This window comes from Culex quinquefasciatus, chromosome 2 (genome assembly GCF_015732765.1).
Source record: "Culex quinquefasciatus strain JHB chromosome 2, VPISU_Cqui_1.0_pri_paternal, whole genome shotgun sequence".
NCBI classification, from domain to species: Eukaryota; Metazoa; Arthropoda; class Insecta; order Diptera; family Culicidae; genus Culex; species Culex quinquefasciatus.
Genome location: NC_051862.1, coordinates 21,998,179 through 22,018,524, shown reverse-complemented (window position 1 = coordinate 22,018,524; position 20,346 = coordinate 21,998,179). Strand labels below are relative to the sequence as shown.

The 20,346-nt window shown below is 36.8% G+C and overlaps 1 protein-coding gene across 1 annotated transcript in view; it reads left to right on the top strand.

The window, feature by feature from the left end:
- LOC6051880 overlaps positions 1–19,661 on the top strand; it is a 95,802-nt gene extending 76,141 nt beyond the window's left edge. Inside the window, exon 4 of the mRNA XM_038257238.1 lies at positions 10,387–19,661. Within this exon, the coding sequence (XP_038113166.1) occupies positions 10,387–13,838 (3,452 nt within the window). The 3' untranslated portion in view covers positions 13,839–19,661. The remainder of the gene's footprint in view (positions 1–10,386) is intronic.
- Positions 19,662–20,346: the final 685 nt, after the last annotated feature.

Here is a 20,346-nt window from a genome sequence, read left to right as displayed (position 1 = left end):
AACAAAATGTAAAATAACAAAAAGGATTTTTTCCGTGTGCCTACTTTTTTCAGCCCTACAACCTCCCTAAGTCTCGTTCAAAAAATAACTTCTTCAAGTACAGATTACCAAAATTCAGAATCTAAAACCAAATCAGAATTCTTGAGAATTACTCCAATGATTGATCCAAATACTGTAAACTGCTTTGAATTTTATGAAAGTGGGCCGCCCCATTTTCTGTAAAGTGTATAAAAAGAAATCTTTGAAAAATAAAAGGGAAACCTTAAACACTGTAGTTCCACATGAAAGCTAATTTTTTTTTGCCTCAAATAAGGCCGCAGCAATTTTTTTCGACATAGAGGCCCTCTTAGAAACTAGCTCGATGAATCAGGTGGCAAAAAATACGGATCCTGCGTTAAAAATCATTTTAGCATGATTGAATCAATTGAAAAATATTTTTTTGCAATTCCGCCATGAAACTACTTACTTTTCCTGTCATTCTTGAACAACGAAATAGCCTACTTTTCTGTACCAAAAATAACAGAATCGAATAGCACCACTTTTCAAAATAAATGCTGAAAAGTTCTACTTTTCAGCACTGAAATGGGTGCTGAAAAGTTGAACTTTTTAGCACTGGTTTCGAAAAGTAACACTTTTCAACTTTTTTTTTATTTAAACGATTTGTTGACAAAATACAAGACAATTTTACTTAAAATTTCACTCAATGGGTGTTTTTCGGAATTGCAAAAAATGTTGTATGGAACTCGTTGCAAAACTTGATTTTTCAGCACTCTTCGTATTTATCCAACTCGGTGAACCTCGTTGGATAAATGTACGACTCGTGCTGAAAAAATCCTCTTTTTGCAACTTGTTGCATAAACTACTATTTAAAAATGTATAAAATTTTGAAGTAGAGAAACACAAACAGGTATCTTTGGTAAGTCGAATGGCCAAAACTGTTATGATTTTTTTTAAATAATGTTTTCGCCATTTTTTCCAAACACAAAATAATAGTTTTTTTTTGTAAACCACTTACACTGAGCTACGACCACCCTGATGGCAAAATAAAAAAAAAGTCTAATTGTTTGGAGCAAGAAACTTCGTTAAAAAAAATGATGTAAATCATTTCCAAAGTTTTTTTTGGTTGGAAAAGGTCTTTTAAGGTCTTTCATATGTTTATAAGACCTATAAAAAAAACTCTAGATTATCAAATTTTGAGCTTAAATTTCATAATTTTAAATTTAACAGCTGAAATTAATTAGAGATTACCGTTACCTTTTTAAGCTTTTTATTTTTCATTTAGAGTAAGAATTTCAAAATAGAATTATGTTTTGTGGAACAAAGCACTGAATATTTTTAGGTTTTTTTTTTCTGAAATCAACTCAACTTAACTTAAATGAGATGAAAATGAATTTGGGACATTTTTGTAAACAGGAGTTTTATACCTATTACCGGATCTAAAAAACATTTTTATTTCAAAAGTGTATACATGTGATACAAAATCGAGAATAAATGTTGGAAAAAGATTGTTAAAGTAAAAAATTTATAGCCAACTTTTCAAAGATATTTGGATTTAGCCCTTTAATTTCGTTAGAAAATTTTTAAGGGGTACTAAAACATGTGTGAATTATTGCTAATGACTTATAAATAAAAAAACATAACTGTCGCACAGCCTAATAATTTCATCATCTCTCGCTGGTGATGATGTCAATTTCTCAGAGGAGCGCGCCCCATGTGCGTGCCACCGTCAATGAACGGTCCAGCTAATTGACCATGTCTACCAAGGGGGCAGCCATCGTCTCTAACTCCGTCATCGCCCCATCTGACGTCAAAACCCCGTCCGGAAATGGTTCAAAGTCCCCTCCGGGCATCAGATCCCTTTTTTCAGAGGAGGCACGCAAGAAAGCACACTCACAAAAGAAATTAGGTGGAGCAATTTATTTGCTCTCTTTTTCGGACGGGGTACCTTTTCTTATTCTTCTTCTATTTTCGGGACACGTGGGACACGGCCACAACTCTTCACGTGGCGACCGCCACCGACCAAGAAGAAGCGGAAGAAAGTAATGAACCCTTTTCACGCAATTTTCGACGTCATTTGAATTGTTCTCTCTCCTATGTGACGATGTGAGTGTGTGTGTGTGTGTGTTTGTGCGCGCCAAGGACCAACAAATGGTTTCTGGGGTCATAAATTTTGTCAGAAGCTCGGGAGCTCTACTCCCCCCACCAATAGGACAGGAAGCAGGACGGGTTGTTGGCTTGTTGGATAGATGAATGGGTCCCCGGGAAGCGACTTCCGACCGCTGCGTTGAGTTGCTGTGTTGGGTCGTGTGGAGTCGTGTGGTCGCCAAGGATTCAACCGCAAATGGCACGGCCGTGGAAGGCGAACCACTTGACGTCGGTCCCGGCTTGGAGCTTAGAGGGTGGTTCTCTGAGGTGAACTAAATGAATTATTAGAAATTTGCTCAAATCTTTTATCTATTTCTGAAATAATTTCCTTACAAATTTGTAACTTTGTAATGATCAATTCAATTAGGAACCGCTCATTTTCGTTCGCTCATTAAAAAGAGCCGCTCTTTTGAACGGCTCTTTCGCTTTTAAAAATTTGGATGAAAAAGTTTTTTTTAAAGAATTGTGTGATTTTATAAGTTATTTCACAATGGACTTTTATAAATTATTTGATAAAAAAAAATAAAACTAAAAACGAGAAGATGCCCTTGAAAACCATAGGTCTTTGTAGTCTCTATGTCAAGATTTCTACTCGAACCTAAACATATAAACATCATCTAGGATGCTGGACAAATTGATATTAATTTTAAAATTGCGTTTATTTGTGCAAGAATTGAACTAATGCTAATATTTATTTGGAGAAAATATGATGTGAACTCTTTTCTAAATTCTGATTTAATCGATAAAGTCTATAAACGCTTAAGTTTAATCGGTCAAAAGGTTCTTTTTTACAAAATCTCTAAACTATTAAGTTGATTTTTAGTAATATTTTAAAAATTGTGCAATTTGAAATGCTGAAATTTGTATTCCGGTGTATTCCTTTTGGGATTATTTTTTATAAGGATTGAAATATTTCAAACTGCATTTTCAATTCTCAAAAACAAATTCAATACTACATTTTTTTTTTTTGAAGTTCGAGAAATTATATTTATAACAAAAATCATGCCATCTTAAAACGGTTCTTTCAAAAAACCGGAGTTTAAAAAAGAACAGGGGTTCTTTTTTTGTGAGCCACGGTTCGTTCGCTCTTTTTAGTGAACCGGCTCTTAGAGCGGCTCGCTCTTTTTTTGCCCACCTCTAGTTGCAGGTATTGCTGAGAACTTTTCAGAAAAACGTTACTCTCAAAAAGCAATTTTTAACTCGACGTTTTTTAACTCGACTTTTCAGAAACAAAAAAAAATAATTTTGAAAATTAAATCTTTCGAGATATGGCACAAGTTGGTCTAAATTTGTTTGGCAGTAGAGGTGGGCAAATCCACTCTTTTTTAGGAGCCGCTCATTAAAATGAGCCGCTCGTTTGAGCGGTTCTTTCGCTCTTTTTCAAAATTTTGATAAAATGGCTAAAAAAAGAGAAGATTCGCTTGAAAATCATTGCTTGAAAGTTGCTTTTAATTTTACATGTTTAATTTTGAGAAAATATTTTCGTTCCATAAAGTCTAGAAATTCAAAAGTTCATCGAGAAAAACGATTTAATTTTTTCACCATAATTGTATCGATAGTTTTGGTTAAATTTACTTTATATGCTAAGCTTTTTGAAATGCTCCTATTTGTGTTCGGGTAACCTGCCGATTTCAAGTACTTAAATTTGTACAGTTTAACTAATTTTGCATTATTTTATAACCATTGAAATATTTGAAATTACATTTTTGTTTTCATTTCTTGGAAATTAAAAAAAAAAAACACGGAAAACAGGTAATTTTTTTAAGGTGTAACAAATTTTTCATAGAAGTCCTAAGAAATATCTACAACTTTGCTCATTGATAAGAATATCTGTTCGCAAGATACATATTTTTGAAAGTTCTAATAGTTTTTATGGATCGCTGTCTGAATTTTATGGATACTAGTATGTACGAACTAATGATGAAAAATGTCTGCTCTGTTTATATAAGGGCACACACTCAACTTAAACCAAATTTAAACAAAACTTCAAAATTTAATTTTTAAAAAAATTGATCATTTTAAAATTTCATGTTTTTTTTTGTAACTTTGCAGAGTTATTTTTTAGAGTGTAACAATATTCTTCAAAGTTGTAGCGCAGACAATTGAAAAAATGAAAAAATATGTATAATTCACATTTAACTCCATACAGTAAAGTTTCATGAAAAAAAACTTAAATTGCTCAATTTTACCTCCAAATCTTATGAAAATTAGGAGTTTTCAAGAAGGTATATTTCATTTCGTTAACTGATTTGCTGAAGAGAATGATTACTTAAAATTAGAAAAAAAATAATAATCCTGCCGGCACAACATCACTGATTGTCCCATAGCAGAACCCAAAACCCAAAAATTCGACACACTCGACGACATCCATCCGTTGATAAATGAGTCCTCATGCAACAAAAACTTCATCCGTTTCCGCCAAAGTCGTCGTCCTCCCGTTCAATAGACCGTGAGTTTGGGAAAATCTATTTTCTGACAAGTAAATGACGCCATGGGCCTGGTATTGGCGAGGAAACCGAGGCGAGGTTCAACTTGAAAAATACGGGGTCATTACTATTCGTCACACGAGCGCGGTTCAACCTGATGATGCCTAATTTGGGGGGCCCTTCTTTCTTTCTTTTTTCTGTTGTTGTTGCTGGAACAAATGGTTCCGCGTTGACTAGTTTGTAGCCGACTCTATAGTTGGATTTATGGCGGGCTCAAGCTGTTGCGTGATCCGAACCATCATCGCCCGGGACCACCTACAAATTTAACGCCCGTGAGAATCCGTCCTTTTGGTAGGTTGAAGAATGCCAGGACATTAGTTTCGGAAAGTAATTTCAGGCTCATAAATTAGCTTGCAATGACACTGTAAGAATCGTGATTTGATGATGAAATTTAATAATCTCTTTAATAAAAATATCAGTCTTGAACAAAACGCTTCATTGTCCTTCCAAATTTCCTCCCCAAGCCCAACGCACGAAATCCCGAAAATAAATTCATCAACAAACTTTTTCGTGACTTTCGCAAAAGTCGTCTTCTGCTCGCACAACAAATAGCGACGACTAAGCACACACAACACAAAACTCCACTGGAGGTGATTTATTGCGTCTGTGTAAAAATTCCGCTCGAATCTCTAATTACTTGTCGTCTACAGTGAGGGAAGAAGAAGAAAACTAAGAAGAACGAAGTCATACCTAGGAACGGAAAGCTTCCAGTTTGCTGAACGACATCACAGAACTATTTGAAAAGGCCAGAGAAGGAGGAGAAGGTTCGATATCCTTGGCTTTGGAGGAGACTCTCTCCACGGGGTTCTTGGCACAAGAAGGAAGCCTTCTTCGCAAGGACAAGCCAGGCGGAAACACATGCGGTTCTTGTTAGGGTGGTACATTAGATAAATGATGCATTACAAAATTGCATTTCTGGATTTTTATTAAAAGGTCCAATAAACCATTTTTTCCAAATTTTTTAATACCTCTGACTCAAGGCGGTTTCAAAAACATCTATTTAAAAAAAAAATCGCCAGATGGACCAACTGTTGTCTCAGCAGTCGTATGACAGAAACAAAAAAAAACTCCAGATATCGCCCCTTCAAAATTGACTAGAAAAAGCAGGAGACAAAAACATATTTTTCCAAAAATCTTTAAATTTGTCGGAATTTGAAGCTTTATCTACTGACAACAATATGAAAAGCATTTTCCTATGTTGATACTCATATTCAGCATGTTTGGGCTCGTTCAAAATATTTAGAATTTTATGTAAAATTCCAATGTATACTATCAATAAAAATGATGCAAAATGAAACATCTTGCCAAGTATAAAATGCATTTTAAAATTCAAATGCTGGATCCAGGGTTTGTAATTTCAATTTTTATTCTATCCCTGAAAAAAAAATTGAGTGTTTAGAAAAAAACATTTGATGTAAAATTTAATTAACTTTCAAAAAACATTTTTTAAGAAAGTTTAAAAGTTTTTCGTTAAACACTTTTATTTAAAAAAAAAGAAATTTCCGTAGTTTTTTTTAATAAATTTATTTCTTGCACATTGTTTACTCTCTTCGGTTGCTTTGTAAAGAATGAAAATGACTAGCAAAGAGTCTTTTCATTCGTTTAGTTTTTCATTTAGTATTTTTTTCAAATGCCTTATCCGGGAAACAATTGATTCAACTGTCAATGGGTAATTCTCTACCAACTCACACGAAATCGGGAAAAGTTGCCCCGACCCCTCTTCGATTTGCGTGAAACTTTGTCCTAAGGGGTAACTTTTGTCCCTGATCACGAATCCGAGGTCCGTTTTTCGATATCTCGTGACGGAGGGCGGTACGACCCCTTCCATTTTGAACATGCGAAAAAGAGGTGTTTTTCAATCATTTGCAGCCTGAAACGGTGATGAGATAGAAATTTGGTGTCAAAGGGACTTTTATGTAAAATTAGACGCCCGATTTGATGGCGTACTCAGAATTCCGAAAAACGTATTTTCATCGAAAAAACACTAAAAAGTTTTAAAATTCTCCCATTTTCCGTTACTCGACTGTAAAATTTTTGGAACATGTCATTTTATGGGAAATTTAATGTACTTTTCGAATCTACATTGACCCAGAAGGGTCATTTTTCATTAGAACAAAATTTTCATTTAAAATTTCGTGTTTTTCTAACTTTGCAGGGTTATTTTTTAGAGTGTAACAATGTTCTACAAAGTTGTAGAGCAGACAATTACAAAAATTTTGATATATAGACATAAGGGGTTTGCTTATAAACATCACGAGTTATTGCGATTTTACGAAAAAAAGTTTTGAAAAAGTTGGTCGTCATCGATCATGCCCGTTCATGGTCACCCACGACAGACACGGACGACGAAACAAAGAGAAATGCAAAAAGTAACTTTTTCAAAACTTTTTTTCGTAAAATCGCAATAACTCGTGATGTTTATAAGCAAACCCCTTATGTCTATATATCAAAATTTTTGTAATTGTCTGCTCTACAACTTTGTAGAACATTGTTACACTCTAAAAAATAACCCTGCAAAGTTAGAAAAAACACGAAATTTTTAAATGAATTTTTTTTTTCTAAATGAAAAAATGACCCTTCTGGGTCAATGTAGATTCGAAAAGTACATTAAATTTCCCATAAAATGACATGCTCCAAAATTTTTTACAGTCGAGTAACGGAAAATGGGAGAATTTTTAAAACTTTTTTAGTGTTTTTTTCGATGAAAAATACGTTTTTTCGGAATTCTGCGTACGCCATCAAATCGGGCGTCTAATTTAACATAAAAGTCCCTTTGACACCAAATTTCTATCTCATCACCGTTTCAGGCTGCAAATGATTGAAAAACACCTCTTTTTTCGCATGTTCAAAAATGGAAGGGGTCGTACCGCCCCTCCGTCACGAGATATCGAAAAACGGACCTCGGATTCGTGATCAGGGACAAAAGTTACCCCTTAGGACAAAGTTTCACGCAAATCGAAGAGGGGTCGGGGCAACTGCTGTGTGAGTTGGCGGAGAATTACCCCAATGTCAAATATGAAACATTCGTGATATTTTTCGGCTTTTTGATGAAATGAAAATCATTTTGAAGTTTAGACTGCAAATTACAATACCTTAAATTTGGCTCCATTTGGTGATCAATTAAAATTTACAAAAACTTATGAGGGATTAAAACAAAAAAAAAATTTAATAAGAAAAATGTGTTTATTTTTGTCACATTTTATGTTATGATTTATAAACTATTTGGTTTTGAATTACACTCTCAAGAAGTGAATATCATGTTCCAGTTAGAAAGCTGCATATCCAGAGCTTTTTTTTTTGAAAAGGTCCTATAAGCTATTGTCTTTCATATGTTTATAGGACCTAATAAAAAAAACTCTTTATATATTTTTAGAGTTTTTAACTTACCTACTTTAAAATTAATAACCTGGAAAAAAAATTAAAGCATATTTTCAAACGATTTATTTTTGCCTTTTGAATCATATCGGCTCACTTTAGCCTGGTACAAATATTTATTTTTATTTTTTTAAGTTTTTGTCTCCCCCTGACCCCTCTTCAAATATGGTTTGAAAAATCAGGGCATTTTTTTTTTTCAAAAAACTTCAAAATTTTAATGGAAATACAAGTGCAATCAGCTGAAATCAATTTAAAATGTATTCCCCTGAGTTTAAAATCATTTTTAACATTTTTTGTGTTTATTAAAAAATCTTTTGTATTTTGAAAATTGTCGATGCACAGTACCGCAAAAAGTTTGTTTTTCGTTATTTTTTTTTGTTTTCGACAAATCTTACATTTTTGGAAAGAAACAACTGAAATAGTGTGAATGCATTTTGAAACACTTTTTTTCATTCAAATCGACGGTAACATTTCAAAATGCATCATGTACATTTTGACACTTTCTGGGTTATTGCATATTCTGAAAGTACTCCTAACAAACTACCTCTCCACCAAAAATGAGCAAAAGTTACTTCAGTAAAGTCTGTTTAATCATGATTTTAAATAAAATCAGCAATCCCTGTTTATATAGCCCTGTCAACCTGTCAAATAAAAGATAACCTCGTGACGAAAAAAAAGCATCATGAAAAAAGCGCCATGTACACTCGGCGAAGAAAAACGAATCATAACAAAGCGTCCCTCTCAATGACAGCAGGGTGATATAGACGTTGGTGATTTCAAAAGCTGTTATGTTTGTTTTTCTCAAATAAAATAACGGAAATAATGTTTTATTGAATTTGGATGATCAAGTATCAATAAAAGCAACGTTTTTCTTCGTTTGTTATCATTAGAACATCTTATTTTGCTTTTATATTAAAATGGGAATTGAAAATGGATGCTCAACATTTAAATGCGTTTTTTCACAAAAAAGATGGTGTGTACATTATGCTTTTTGAAATGTTGGCATCGAACTGTTGAGACTATGGCCCCCTCCCCGCTCGACAGAGCCGAAACTTTAAGTTGTAACATTAATTTTTGAGGTTTTTTTCTCGATAATTTAAATTTAAAATTTTAATTTTTGCTTAATTTTGTTAACATTTTATTTTTTTCGAAATTTTGTTTAAATTTTAATGTGCTTTTTGATTTTACCATTTGAAAATTAAGCACAAAATCTCAATTATGGTTTTTTGAAAATATAACAAAAAAAAGAAGATTGATTTTAAATTGAAAATTTTATTTATGTTCCAAAATTTTAAAATCGTTTTTTTTGGCAATCTTTTGAAAATTAACAGGATCTTGAGAATTATTTTTAAAAGTAAATTTCAACTATACCGTAATTATGAAATTTTAGAAAAAATGCGAAATGCATTATGATAACAGCTAAGGGAGCGTTCTTTTATAAAGTAACGCAGTTAAGGGAGAGGGGGCTCGTTGGCTGTGTTACGCTCCATACAAAAATTGAAAAAAAATGTATGGAAATTTTGTTACGAGGAGCGGAGGAGGGGTCCAAAAATCTTATTTTTGCGTTACGTAATAAAATAACGCTCCTTTAAAATGCTGAAAGGAATATTTGTTTTTTGACAGTTTTTTATTATTGTTTTGCATTGCACTGATGATTTTGTTTTGAGGTGAAACTGAACGCCGACCATTAAAAAACTTCTCTGCGACTTAAATCAATCAACTCGACAATTTGTTTGCTTACGGCTTATTTACCGTCTGTCAAACAGAGAACATTCTATGATTTTCTTAAAAGTGCTTTCAAAAACGCGAGTCGGGGAATACGTATTTTCGCGATTACAAACTCATGATCAACTGAATTAGATTTCTGAACTCGACAGTTTGCTTGCTGTCGTTCTTTTCTTGTCTGCAACAAACAGACAACTTTTACGTTACGGTATTTTTGTTACTGCTTTTGAAAACTCCTGTCGTGGAATCAATATGGCGGACCTTCCCGTATCTTCTTAAGATATAAATTTCCGTTCACCGACAATTTTCAAGATTTAAGAAAAAAAAATCTTTCTACAATTTGTTAAGAATAGTACTAAGCCTGCACATTTGGCGACGATTTTTTTTATTCCTTGTCAATGTATTTATGAAAATCATCCTGATTGTCATCAGAACTTAACTAAATTCAGATTATTTTTGAGTTATGATCAATATTCCTGTAGAATGCTGGACCTCATATTAATTGAGAAGATTTTTTTTTGGAATTTATGAAATTGCACCGCTAACTAAAGATTAAACAAGCAAATTTATCTTTGCATATTGTAGCTAGTTCTCATTCAAATTACTTTATATCAATCAATTCTAACCTCAAATTTCTCTCCCCTCTCCCCCACAGGCCACCCCAAGAAGGGCTTCCCCACGAACCCCATGTTCCCGGGGGACATCCCGTCGTACTCGCCACCCTCGCGCGCCTTCTTCACCCCACCACTGCCCCGCAACTACACGAACCCGTTCGCGGACAAACCAACGCTGCGCGGAACCAACAGCGACAGCACCATCATCAACACGAACACGTACGTGAACCGTCGGCCACTGCCACCACCCTCGCTGATGCCAGGGCACGAGAGGATCCCGATTCGGCCGGATTTGAATGGGAGTGGGGCACCTGCGGCGCCCAAGGTTGAGGAACCGGTGCTGGTGACGGGGCCGGCAAGTTCGAGTCAGAGCATTGAGGCGCAGCGGAGGAAGCCGTTGAATACGCCCAGTGAGAAGAGTAACAAGCTGGAGGGGGGTAAGAGTTACGGGGTGGATAGTAAGTTTATGCTGGACGGGGGCGGGAACTCGAGTGCGATCCTGCCGAACGGGATGCACTTTCCGTCGATCTCGCGGATACTGAGTGGGAGCAATGGGCGGACGCAGACGATTCCGGATGTGCTGCTGAGGTCGGTGACGTCGGCGCCGAGGCCGAATCAGCCGACGTTTGATTTGAATGCGGGCGGGTTGCCGGCGGTGACTTCGTTGAGTAATGCTAAGAACTTGAACAAGGGTGAGGGGGATGAGGATGGGGATGGGTTCGAGGGTGGGAATGAGAACAGTGGGAGTAGGGATGAGGGGGAGGAGGAGGATGATGATGATGATGGGGGTGGGGATGATGAGGAGGATGTGGTGGGGGAGAAGATTGACGGGAGCTTTTATTCGACGGCGAGTGTGGCGACGAGTACGGTGAGTTCGGCTGGGGGTCATCCCGCGTCGTCTTCTTCGCCGATCACGCAGAAGATGCCGAATTTGAACTTGAAGTCGGTGATGATCAAGGCTAATGCGAGTGGGGAGGAGGTAGGGGGTGGTTATGGGAATGATCGTAACTTTGCGACGGATATTGAGGACATTAGTACGTGGACGATCGCGTGGAACATTCATGTGTATTTGTCGGCGATCTTGTTTACGATCCTGGCGGTTTACTCGATCTTCAAGATCATCTTCTACGACAAGTTGACGCACCTGTTCTCGCAGTCGTACTTTATCAGCATTCATCTGATCTTGATCATCATCTGCCTGTTGAGGATCTTCTACCTGTGCTACGACGCGTATAACATTCACTTCAGCTTTAACCTCTTCACCTCGGAACTACTCTTGAACCTCCCGCTAACCTTCCTCACGACGACCTTCGCGATCCTGATTCTGTTCCTGCTGCTCCGATCGATCAACCACAAAACCAACCGCTACAGTTCCATCCTCCGTCCGCTCACGATCATGATCGGATCGGGAGTTCACGTGGGACTGTGCGTAACGCTGCACCTGGTTGAGTCGTACGAGACCCAGCAGTTCTACCACAAGCAGACGCAGCTGTTGTCTCGCGGCGGCGCCGCCGGACACGGCCCCACCAACATCCAGATCCCACCCCGTGTGCTCTCCCTCATCTGCCAGATCATCTACATCTTCATCTGCTTGTCGCTTGGCATCCTGTACCTGTACATGTACCGACTGCTCAAGCGGATCCTGCACAAGTCCCAGAACTACATCCACGGGTACAACAATCTGAGCTACGCGATCCACATCACGATCGCGACGGCGCTGCTGTTCATCCTGTTGGCGGCGCTGCAGATCTACGGCGCGATCAGCATCAGCTCGCAGACCAAGGTCAAGCTGTCGCCGGCGAACATGAACGACGCGGCGGCGGCGAAGAAGACGCTGTGGGCGAGCCACATCGAGATCGATTGGTTCCAGTGGGGTTATCAGTTCAGCTTGCGGTTCATCGAGATCGTGATCATTGCGCTGTTGTCGTGGGTGACTGGGTTGAAGACCGGGACGTCGAAGGGAGTGCCGCGCGAGAAGGACATGGAGCAGCCGAACGCGAGTGGGTTCGCGCTGTTCCCGTGCACGTCGAGTTCGAGTCAGGAGAACTTTGAGACGGACTACCCGGCGGTTTGTAACGCGAACACGAATCTGCACACTTACACGCTGAGGACGGGGAAGCCGATCTACGATGATAACTTTGCGTTGAACTCGCTGAACTTGGAGCAGAACTCGGCGCAGGATCTGCAGCCGAACGACTTCCAGCGATCGATCGAGACCAACAGTATGAGGTCGAGCTCGCACAACTACAGCAACAACTACAACGGAAGTCAGCAGGCGGATCAGCACGACGACTTTATCAACGATGGCGAGCAGATGCCGGACCACTACGAGAACCCGAACTTTGAGCTGAAGCACCACCATCGGGGAGAACCCCCGGGCGGAGGTCCGCAGTACCACGACATCATGGACAACTGCTACTCGGAGCCGATCAACGCACCTCCGTACGACACCAAGAGTCTTCGCGGAAACCCCGGCCCACCTCCCCCTCAACCGATCCACTCGCAGCAAAACTCGCGCAACTACGACTTCCAGAACTTTGAGCGACCCTCGTTCGACCAGGCCGCCTCCTCGCAGTCAATTTCCCGCGGCGAGTTCCGCGCCTCCAAGAACCTCAAAACGCTCAAGTCCGGCCAGGCTGCGGCCGCCGCTGCCGCAAGCGGCGGCTACGACGGCGCCAACACGATGGGCCACCACCACTACAACCACTTCAACAACTACAACGACTCGTTCGAGCGGCGGATCGGCGTCCGCAAGTCCGGCACGCTCAACAACATCGGCCACTTTAACCAGCACGGCGGCGGCGGTGGCGGCTCCGGCCGGAACAACAACAACTCCACCTCCTCGGCCTCCTCGTCCGCCTCCTCCAACAATCGTGCAATCGCGGCGCAACAGGCCGCCGGGCGACCCCCTCGCGGTGGCGGCCATCTCAACGGTGCTCAAACGCTCGGCGCGGGTCGAGCCGACCACCACCACCATCACCATCACCACCCGCAAGCCGCCCCGCGGAATCTCCCCCCTAGCGAGTTCCCCGTCCACCCGGGCAGCTTCAACGATCGGCTCGCCAACGGCGGCTCCCAGGACGGCATCAACAACTTTGACGACAACAGCAGCAGCGCCGCCAGCGGCGCCGGCAACTACTACCACAGCAAGAAGCGCTCGCGCGAATCGTCCAGCTCGAGCTACACCGGCTTCAACGGCAATGGCGGCGCCCCCGGTCTAGAACATGGAGTGCCGAACGACGCCGGAAGTTCGTCGCCGACGGCGTCCGGCTCGAACGTGCCGATCAACGGGCTCGGAGGAAGTAGTTCCGGAAGCAGCAGCGGAGTCCTGCCCGGCAAGATGGGACCTCCCCCGCAGCAAACTAATGGTGATAACTCGTCGATGCTGGTCGCCGAGCAAGGTTTCGTGCGGTTCCGGGCGCTGGAAGAGCCCGCGCTCGGGTCCCAGCGGACCGCCCTTAGGGATAAGAACAAGCTATTTATGAATTCTTAGAGTTTAGCGCCGTCGAGTCAGTAGAGAGTCGGTCTCCCCCTTCGTTTCTTCGTTTTTTTTTCTCGCTCTATTTGAAGTTGATAATCGTCGTCGCAGCTATGAAAGCGTTTCTTGGGTTCCTCCCCCGCACCCCTCCCCCCCATTTCTCTTTTTTTATGGTTGGATTAAATCATTGTGTAAATAGTTGACGCGAACGAACGCGCGTGTGTCGGGGGTGGGAACGAAACAATTCAGTCACAAGTGATCAATTTATTATACTAATAAAACAAAAAAAGTATATAGAAGAAAAGAAAATGGCGCGAAATGCTACGATTTTAGTACGTAAGGCTGAAACAGAAAAAAAACTGATGACATTTAAATAGTTGTGTATAAAGCTCTAAAATTAAAAAAAAAAGTCTCAAGTCGTGAACAGAAAAAAAAAACATGATTAAGAGGAAGTCGTGTCGCATCTTCGCATTTGTTCGTTGTAAATTATTGTTCTTTTTCGCCCCTTTTTCCGCAAACTCGATTAATCGAAACACAGTGTACAGTTAAACACACCAACATAAACATTCACACACAAACAAGGGATATAAAAACAAAAGTTTTCGCCTTTCCTCCTCCTCCTGTTCCCCTTTTTGCCGATCATCAAACCTCTATTTCGAGTGTGTTTCCGCTTTTGAAAAACTTGTGCAAATAATAAAAAAAAACTAAATGTTTAACAATGAAGCACTTTACCTGTTGTCCCCCCCCCCCCTCCCTCCCTGTGGGGTTAAAGGTTTTACGAGACAAAATTGATTTTGACTGAAATGCTTTTTAAAATAACTCATCAGCTTTGTTGGATCGAAGCATGCGGTGACCGTAAGGTTTCAAAATATATATTTTTTATTTATTGAAGGTGTTACGAGACAAAATTGATGCTTTTTTTTAAATAACTCATCAGCTTTGCTGGATCGAAGCAAGCGGTCACCGGATAGATATGGCTTCAAAATATTTCGGAATTAGGATTTTTTTAAAGGTCCAAAAACCCAAATTTATTTACTGCTTCTTGAGTGTTTTGGAATACCCCTGACTCATAGAAGTCACCAAAATAACAAAAAAAAGCAAAAAAAAAAAATGTTTTGATACATTTAAAAAAATCTGAAATTGTTTTTTTTCCGATTCATGTAGGATTTTTACAACAAATTATAATTTTTCTCATAAATAATGGCTAATTTGAAAATAAAAATATTTTTGTTCATTTTTTACCAACATTTTGTAATTTTCAGATACTAAACCTGAAATGTAAAATTACTCTTCAAATAATTTTCGTTCTTGAGTTGAAATTTATTTTAAAAATAGACATGGAAAATTCTTGAAATAAAAAAAACAACTGAAAATCAAAATTCAGCAAACCTTGTATTTGAATGTATAGCTCAAGTCTCACAAATAAACTAATTTTATCAAGAATTTAAACAAAAATTTAAACAAAAATTCTAATTTGGTGGATTTTTGTCAAAAAACTGATCTTTTCTTAAACTTTGATTTTAATATGGGTTTAAAATGAATCTATTTTGAATGTCCTATTACAGTTGAAATAAAGATTTTTTTTTTTTGGCAAAAACTAAACATTAATTATTTTAACAAAATAAGTTTTTAAACTCCAACTGTTATTATGTAAAATTGTTTAATTTTGTGAACATTTGTGTAAACCTTGAAACTTAATATAATGATTTTTTTCCAAAATTTGATTTGAAAAGAAACTCGAATTGCAATTTTGAACATTTTTCAATAGAAAAAGGTATTTGTTATCAATTTGAGGGTTTTGTAAAACAACTTGAATGTTGTCAAAATCAATTGTAAACATGTTTGCTCATACTAAAAAATGCTGTTTTCTGCAAATTTGTATTAATTTAAGTGCTTCTTACTTCAAAGTTTGGGTATTAATAATCGTTAACGTTTTTGTCTTGAAAGGCATTCCTTTTTTTGTGATAATGTAGGAATATTAAGTTAAAAAAAACATGTTTAAAACAATGTGTAAACAGTTTGGCTGCGCTTATTTTTATAACGTTCCAAAATTTTCTCAAAATTTTAAATTGTCATGAAAAAACTTGTACAATTGATTGTAAACTTTTGAAATACATTTTATTAAGTTTATTTTTGCATTTTTAATAAAATAGGGCTTTTTACACATGAAATATTAAAAACAAACGAATTTTCATAAATTTATTGACATTTTGCTAATTTTCGGTAGTAGCGTAACTGTAAAAATATTTAAACCGTATTGTGGTACTTTAAACATGAAAATTTCAAAAGTTGGGCTTGAAATTTGCAATTAAGTTAAACAAATTGTCGGCTTTTTTATAAACTTACGAGCCTTATCAATTTTATTCAAATATATTTTTTTCCTTGATTTTTTTTCAAAGTATTGTATTAATAACTAGTATTTTTGGCGAGAAACTCTTCTTTTGTTAAATTACTAGTATTTTTAATTACCAAAAACATGCTTGAAATTCACGTAGAAATTGCACTATTTCAAAAACTACGAAATTTGTTAAAAAGTCTTTTGTTAAAAATTATTAAATCAGGAGAAAATAATTTATTGTTTAAAATAATTGAATGCGAAATTCTTTTATAAAAATGAGGCAGTTTTACATTGAAACTTATTATATAACTTAGTCAATATTATCGATATTTTTAATCATCACCGATGAAATAATCGTTTATCAAAATCAACATTTTCAATTACCAAATTAATTGTTGCAACATAATAAAAACTTGATAACAAATGCTTTAAATCTTATTCAAATTGTTTTTTTTGTTTCTAATTTTTCTGGAATTAAAAAATAACGTTGTTTTGAGTAGATTTCTGGATTTTTTTTTTAAAGGTCCAATAAACCCAATTTTCAATTTTTGCTTTTTGGTTGTTTTTTAACACCCCTGACTCAAGGCGGTTTCAAAAACAACAAAAAACGCAAAAACTGGAAATTTGGTTTATTTGACCCTTTAAAAAAATCCAGATTTTATGTTCATAGGTCAAACCAATTGACATTGATAAGACAAGGTAAAGTCCACAGAGAATAAAATTCGAAGGTTGAAAATTTGGTTGGCTGTCTCTTTTTTAGTAATTTTTCGTAGAATTGTGTTAAAAAAATAAATTTACAAAAATTAATAAATAAACACTATTTTGACACAAAATCTGCCACTATTTTCAGATGCCATATTTCATCATTTTTTCTATGTTGGAGCCAACAAAAAAAAGTTGGCATGAAATGCGGATTAAAAATAGAGCTTTTCATAATATAAAAAAATCAATTTTCTGCACAAATTTTACTGAATTTGTTTTCTGCATTTGTTAAGCATCTATTTCAAGAAAAAAATCGCCACAAAAATCGTCTTGGAAACGAAAATAATATATTATTTTTTCGTCAAATGCAAAGAAAATCGTTCGATTTGTTCGATTGAGTTTGACGTGCAAAAAAAAAACACAGAAAAAATCTAGAGAAATCCTGGAAAATACTACAATTTTCACTTTTCTGAAAATGACAATTTTTGTCAGTTGAAAAATCCGCCTTACCTTATCTTATCTGCGAAACCTTGCGAAGCTGCCATTTTCTAGTGTCAAACGTCAAACCAACTTTCACCTCGCATCTCTTTATCGATGTCGACTAGCATCTCTCTATCTGTCAGACACGAGCATCCCGAGCAGAAATGAAACTTTTTCAAAGATTAATAAAATATTTTCATGTTTTTTAAGATGATTTGAATATTTAACGATTGTTTTCTTTTCTAACGATATTTACGCAAGTTTTAAAGCCATAACTAATTTTGTCTCACAACACCCTTAATCCTTCAATTCCCTACAAAACAAGCCAAATTTCCCTCTGTTTGAACTAAATTGGTACTGAAAAGTGAAGGGGTGAATTGACCGAAACGCGTCGTCTATAAAAATAGACGAAAGAGAGAGAAAGAAAGTGTTTCACACACACTGAAACGCAATGCAATTAGCCGTTTGCCCCTCAACCTCCCACCCTTTTAACCACGGTGTTATTAAAAGATGAAGAATAAAAACAGAGTTGAAAAAAAAACAGATACAATGCAACCAATTGTGATGATTTAATCCGTCGTTTCTCTTTACCACACACACACAAACACAAACACACACTGAAAAAAGAAGCATCCGCAAAAATAGTACGTTAATAAATGAAATAAGCCCTGCGCAGTGGTCATCGTTTTGTCGTGTCGCTGTCGATGTTTAGTCGAATAAGAGAGAGAAAGTAAAATCCCCGCAAACAAACAAAAAAAAAACACTGAGAAAAAATAGCCACACTGAGAAAAAAGAGGTAAACAAATAAATGAAACAAAACAGATGATTTCGTGTTACAAGTATTGAATCAATGTGTTTTTTTTATTAGAGTGTAAACGAAATATTTTAAACATGCAAATCTTGTGTATATTTACAATTTGTTGGTTTTAAGTTTCCGAGCATTTTTTAGACTTTCCAGCAACCGCGCACGGTGGGTTCGCGCGAGCCCGTTAGCCGACGAAAGTTTTGCAAACAAAGACTGAAATTTGAGACCGAAATCCCTGCAAAAATCTTATTCGTTGGCAATTTCAAATTAGAGAAGAATCACGTATTAGTCTTGTGCCATAGAAGATGTTTTAGTTCGCACAAATCAGCTCAAACTTGTTTTTAATTTTAACTTCACAGATTAAACGCAGGCGGACCCACTGTGCGAAAGGTTGACCTCTTAACTTTGCATTTAACTTTACTTCTTAAAACTTTCACCAACTTACGAAATCGTGTGCAGCTTTGCGAAACGAATATTAAAAGAAGGCTAGTCTCTATTGTTTATTTAATGTTTTTTTTTTTTGTTAGAAATTCCATCCACGCACTCACACACTCACTCGCATACGAACCTAATTGCGTCCTTTTTGTTTCCTAAAGAAATCTATGAAAAAAAAAAAACTAAACTGAACAAATCATCTCATTGAAATCGACTCTTGCCGCAGCAGTTTACTAATTAGAAGATCGAACTAATACTACTTAAGCAAAACGTCACAAAAAAACACAAACACACACACACACACTTGTAAGAAGCATCACGTCCCATTTGCAAAACAAACAAAAAACTGTTCAAAATATTACAACAATGAAAAACTCTAGTAAATAAATTGTGAAAATTTCTCTCTTCTCTAAACAAAACAAAACAAAAAAAAACACGCGCCATCGTCGCCATTCATTCTTTCCGTTCGAAAATCTTTTACCAAAAAAATAAAAAATAAAACATGGAAAATATCGCAAAAAATCACACACTCACACACAAGCAAAGCATCCCTCTTGTACATGTTATCCTCCTGTGAAAAAAAAAAAAAACAAACAAACAAACTTGTAAAACAGAAAACTTTAAAAATATCGAAAAAAGGAAACGCTGACGAAAGCACGAGCTGATCGAAACTCGTACATTAAATTAGTAAATATTAAGTCAGAAACTGCGAAGAAAACAAAAGAAAACTGAACAAATGAAAATATAATGAAATTATAAATATTTAATAAAAAAAAAAACAAATCTGTTGTAAAAAGTCACTCAAATCCCTATCCGCATCTCTCGCCTCCCCTCTTTTTCCATTATAAAATATTTACCTAAAAACAAACAAATGATACCGGTTTATTTCCTTTTGCATCTTCTTCTCAAGGAAACAAATGAAAATGAAAAAAAAAATAATTCAAAAAAAAAAATGATAACGTAACACAGAAACATACAAGGAAGCCGACAACATGAAGAAGATGAAGATAGTGAACAAGAACCTTTTTAGCCAGTAAGTTATTGAAAAGAATGATGAAAACAAACAAAAATCACAGAAAAGAAGAAGAAGAAAAACACAATGTGAACAAGTGAGAATCGTGCGGCAGTAAAAAAAAAAAATATTATTTTATATATATTATATAAATAATATTCTCTATAAATACTGAAGAAGAAGAAAAAGAAAGCCGGAAGAAAGAAACAGAAAAAAACAAAACCCTATGTAATTGCAAATAATTGAAAAAGTATATACTCAGTAAAATAAAAAGTGAAAAATCTGAAAAGTAAACTCTTTTTAGCGCAAGAAAAAGTTGAGAAATTCCTTGGTTTACATGTTTCGTTTTCCAGTGGTTGTCCAAGTCAAAACTGGGGCAAATCAGGACTACCGTCTGAATAGGGAGAGCAGTTTTTAAGGTACTAAAAAGCTTGAAATTTGGAAATCAATGCACTATTTTTGATTATCTGTGTCAGTTCTATCGGAAACTAATCAAGAATATAAAAAAAAATGCAGTTACAAGGACAGCTGTCACAATTTGCCCCATGTGTACCGTTTCACCCCAGATGACGGTACGTATAATTAGAGATGTTTTACACGTTCATGAATTCAACAATGTACGGTACACATGGGGCAAATTGTGACAGCTGTCCTTGTAACTGCATTTTTTTTTTATATTCTTGATTAGTTTCCGATAGAACTGACACAGATAATCAAAAATAGTGCATTGATTTCCAAATTTCAAGCTTTT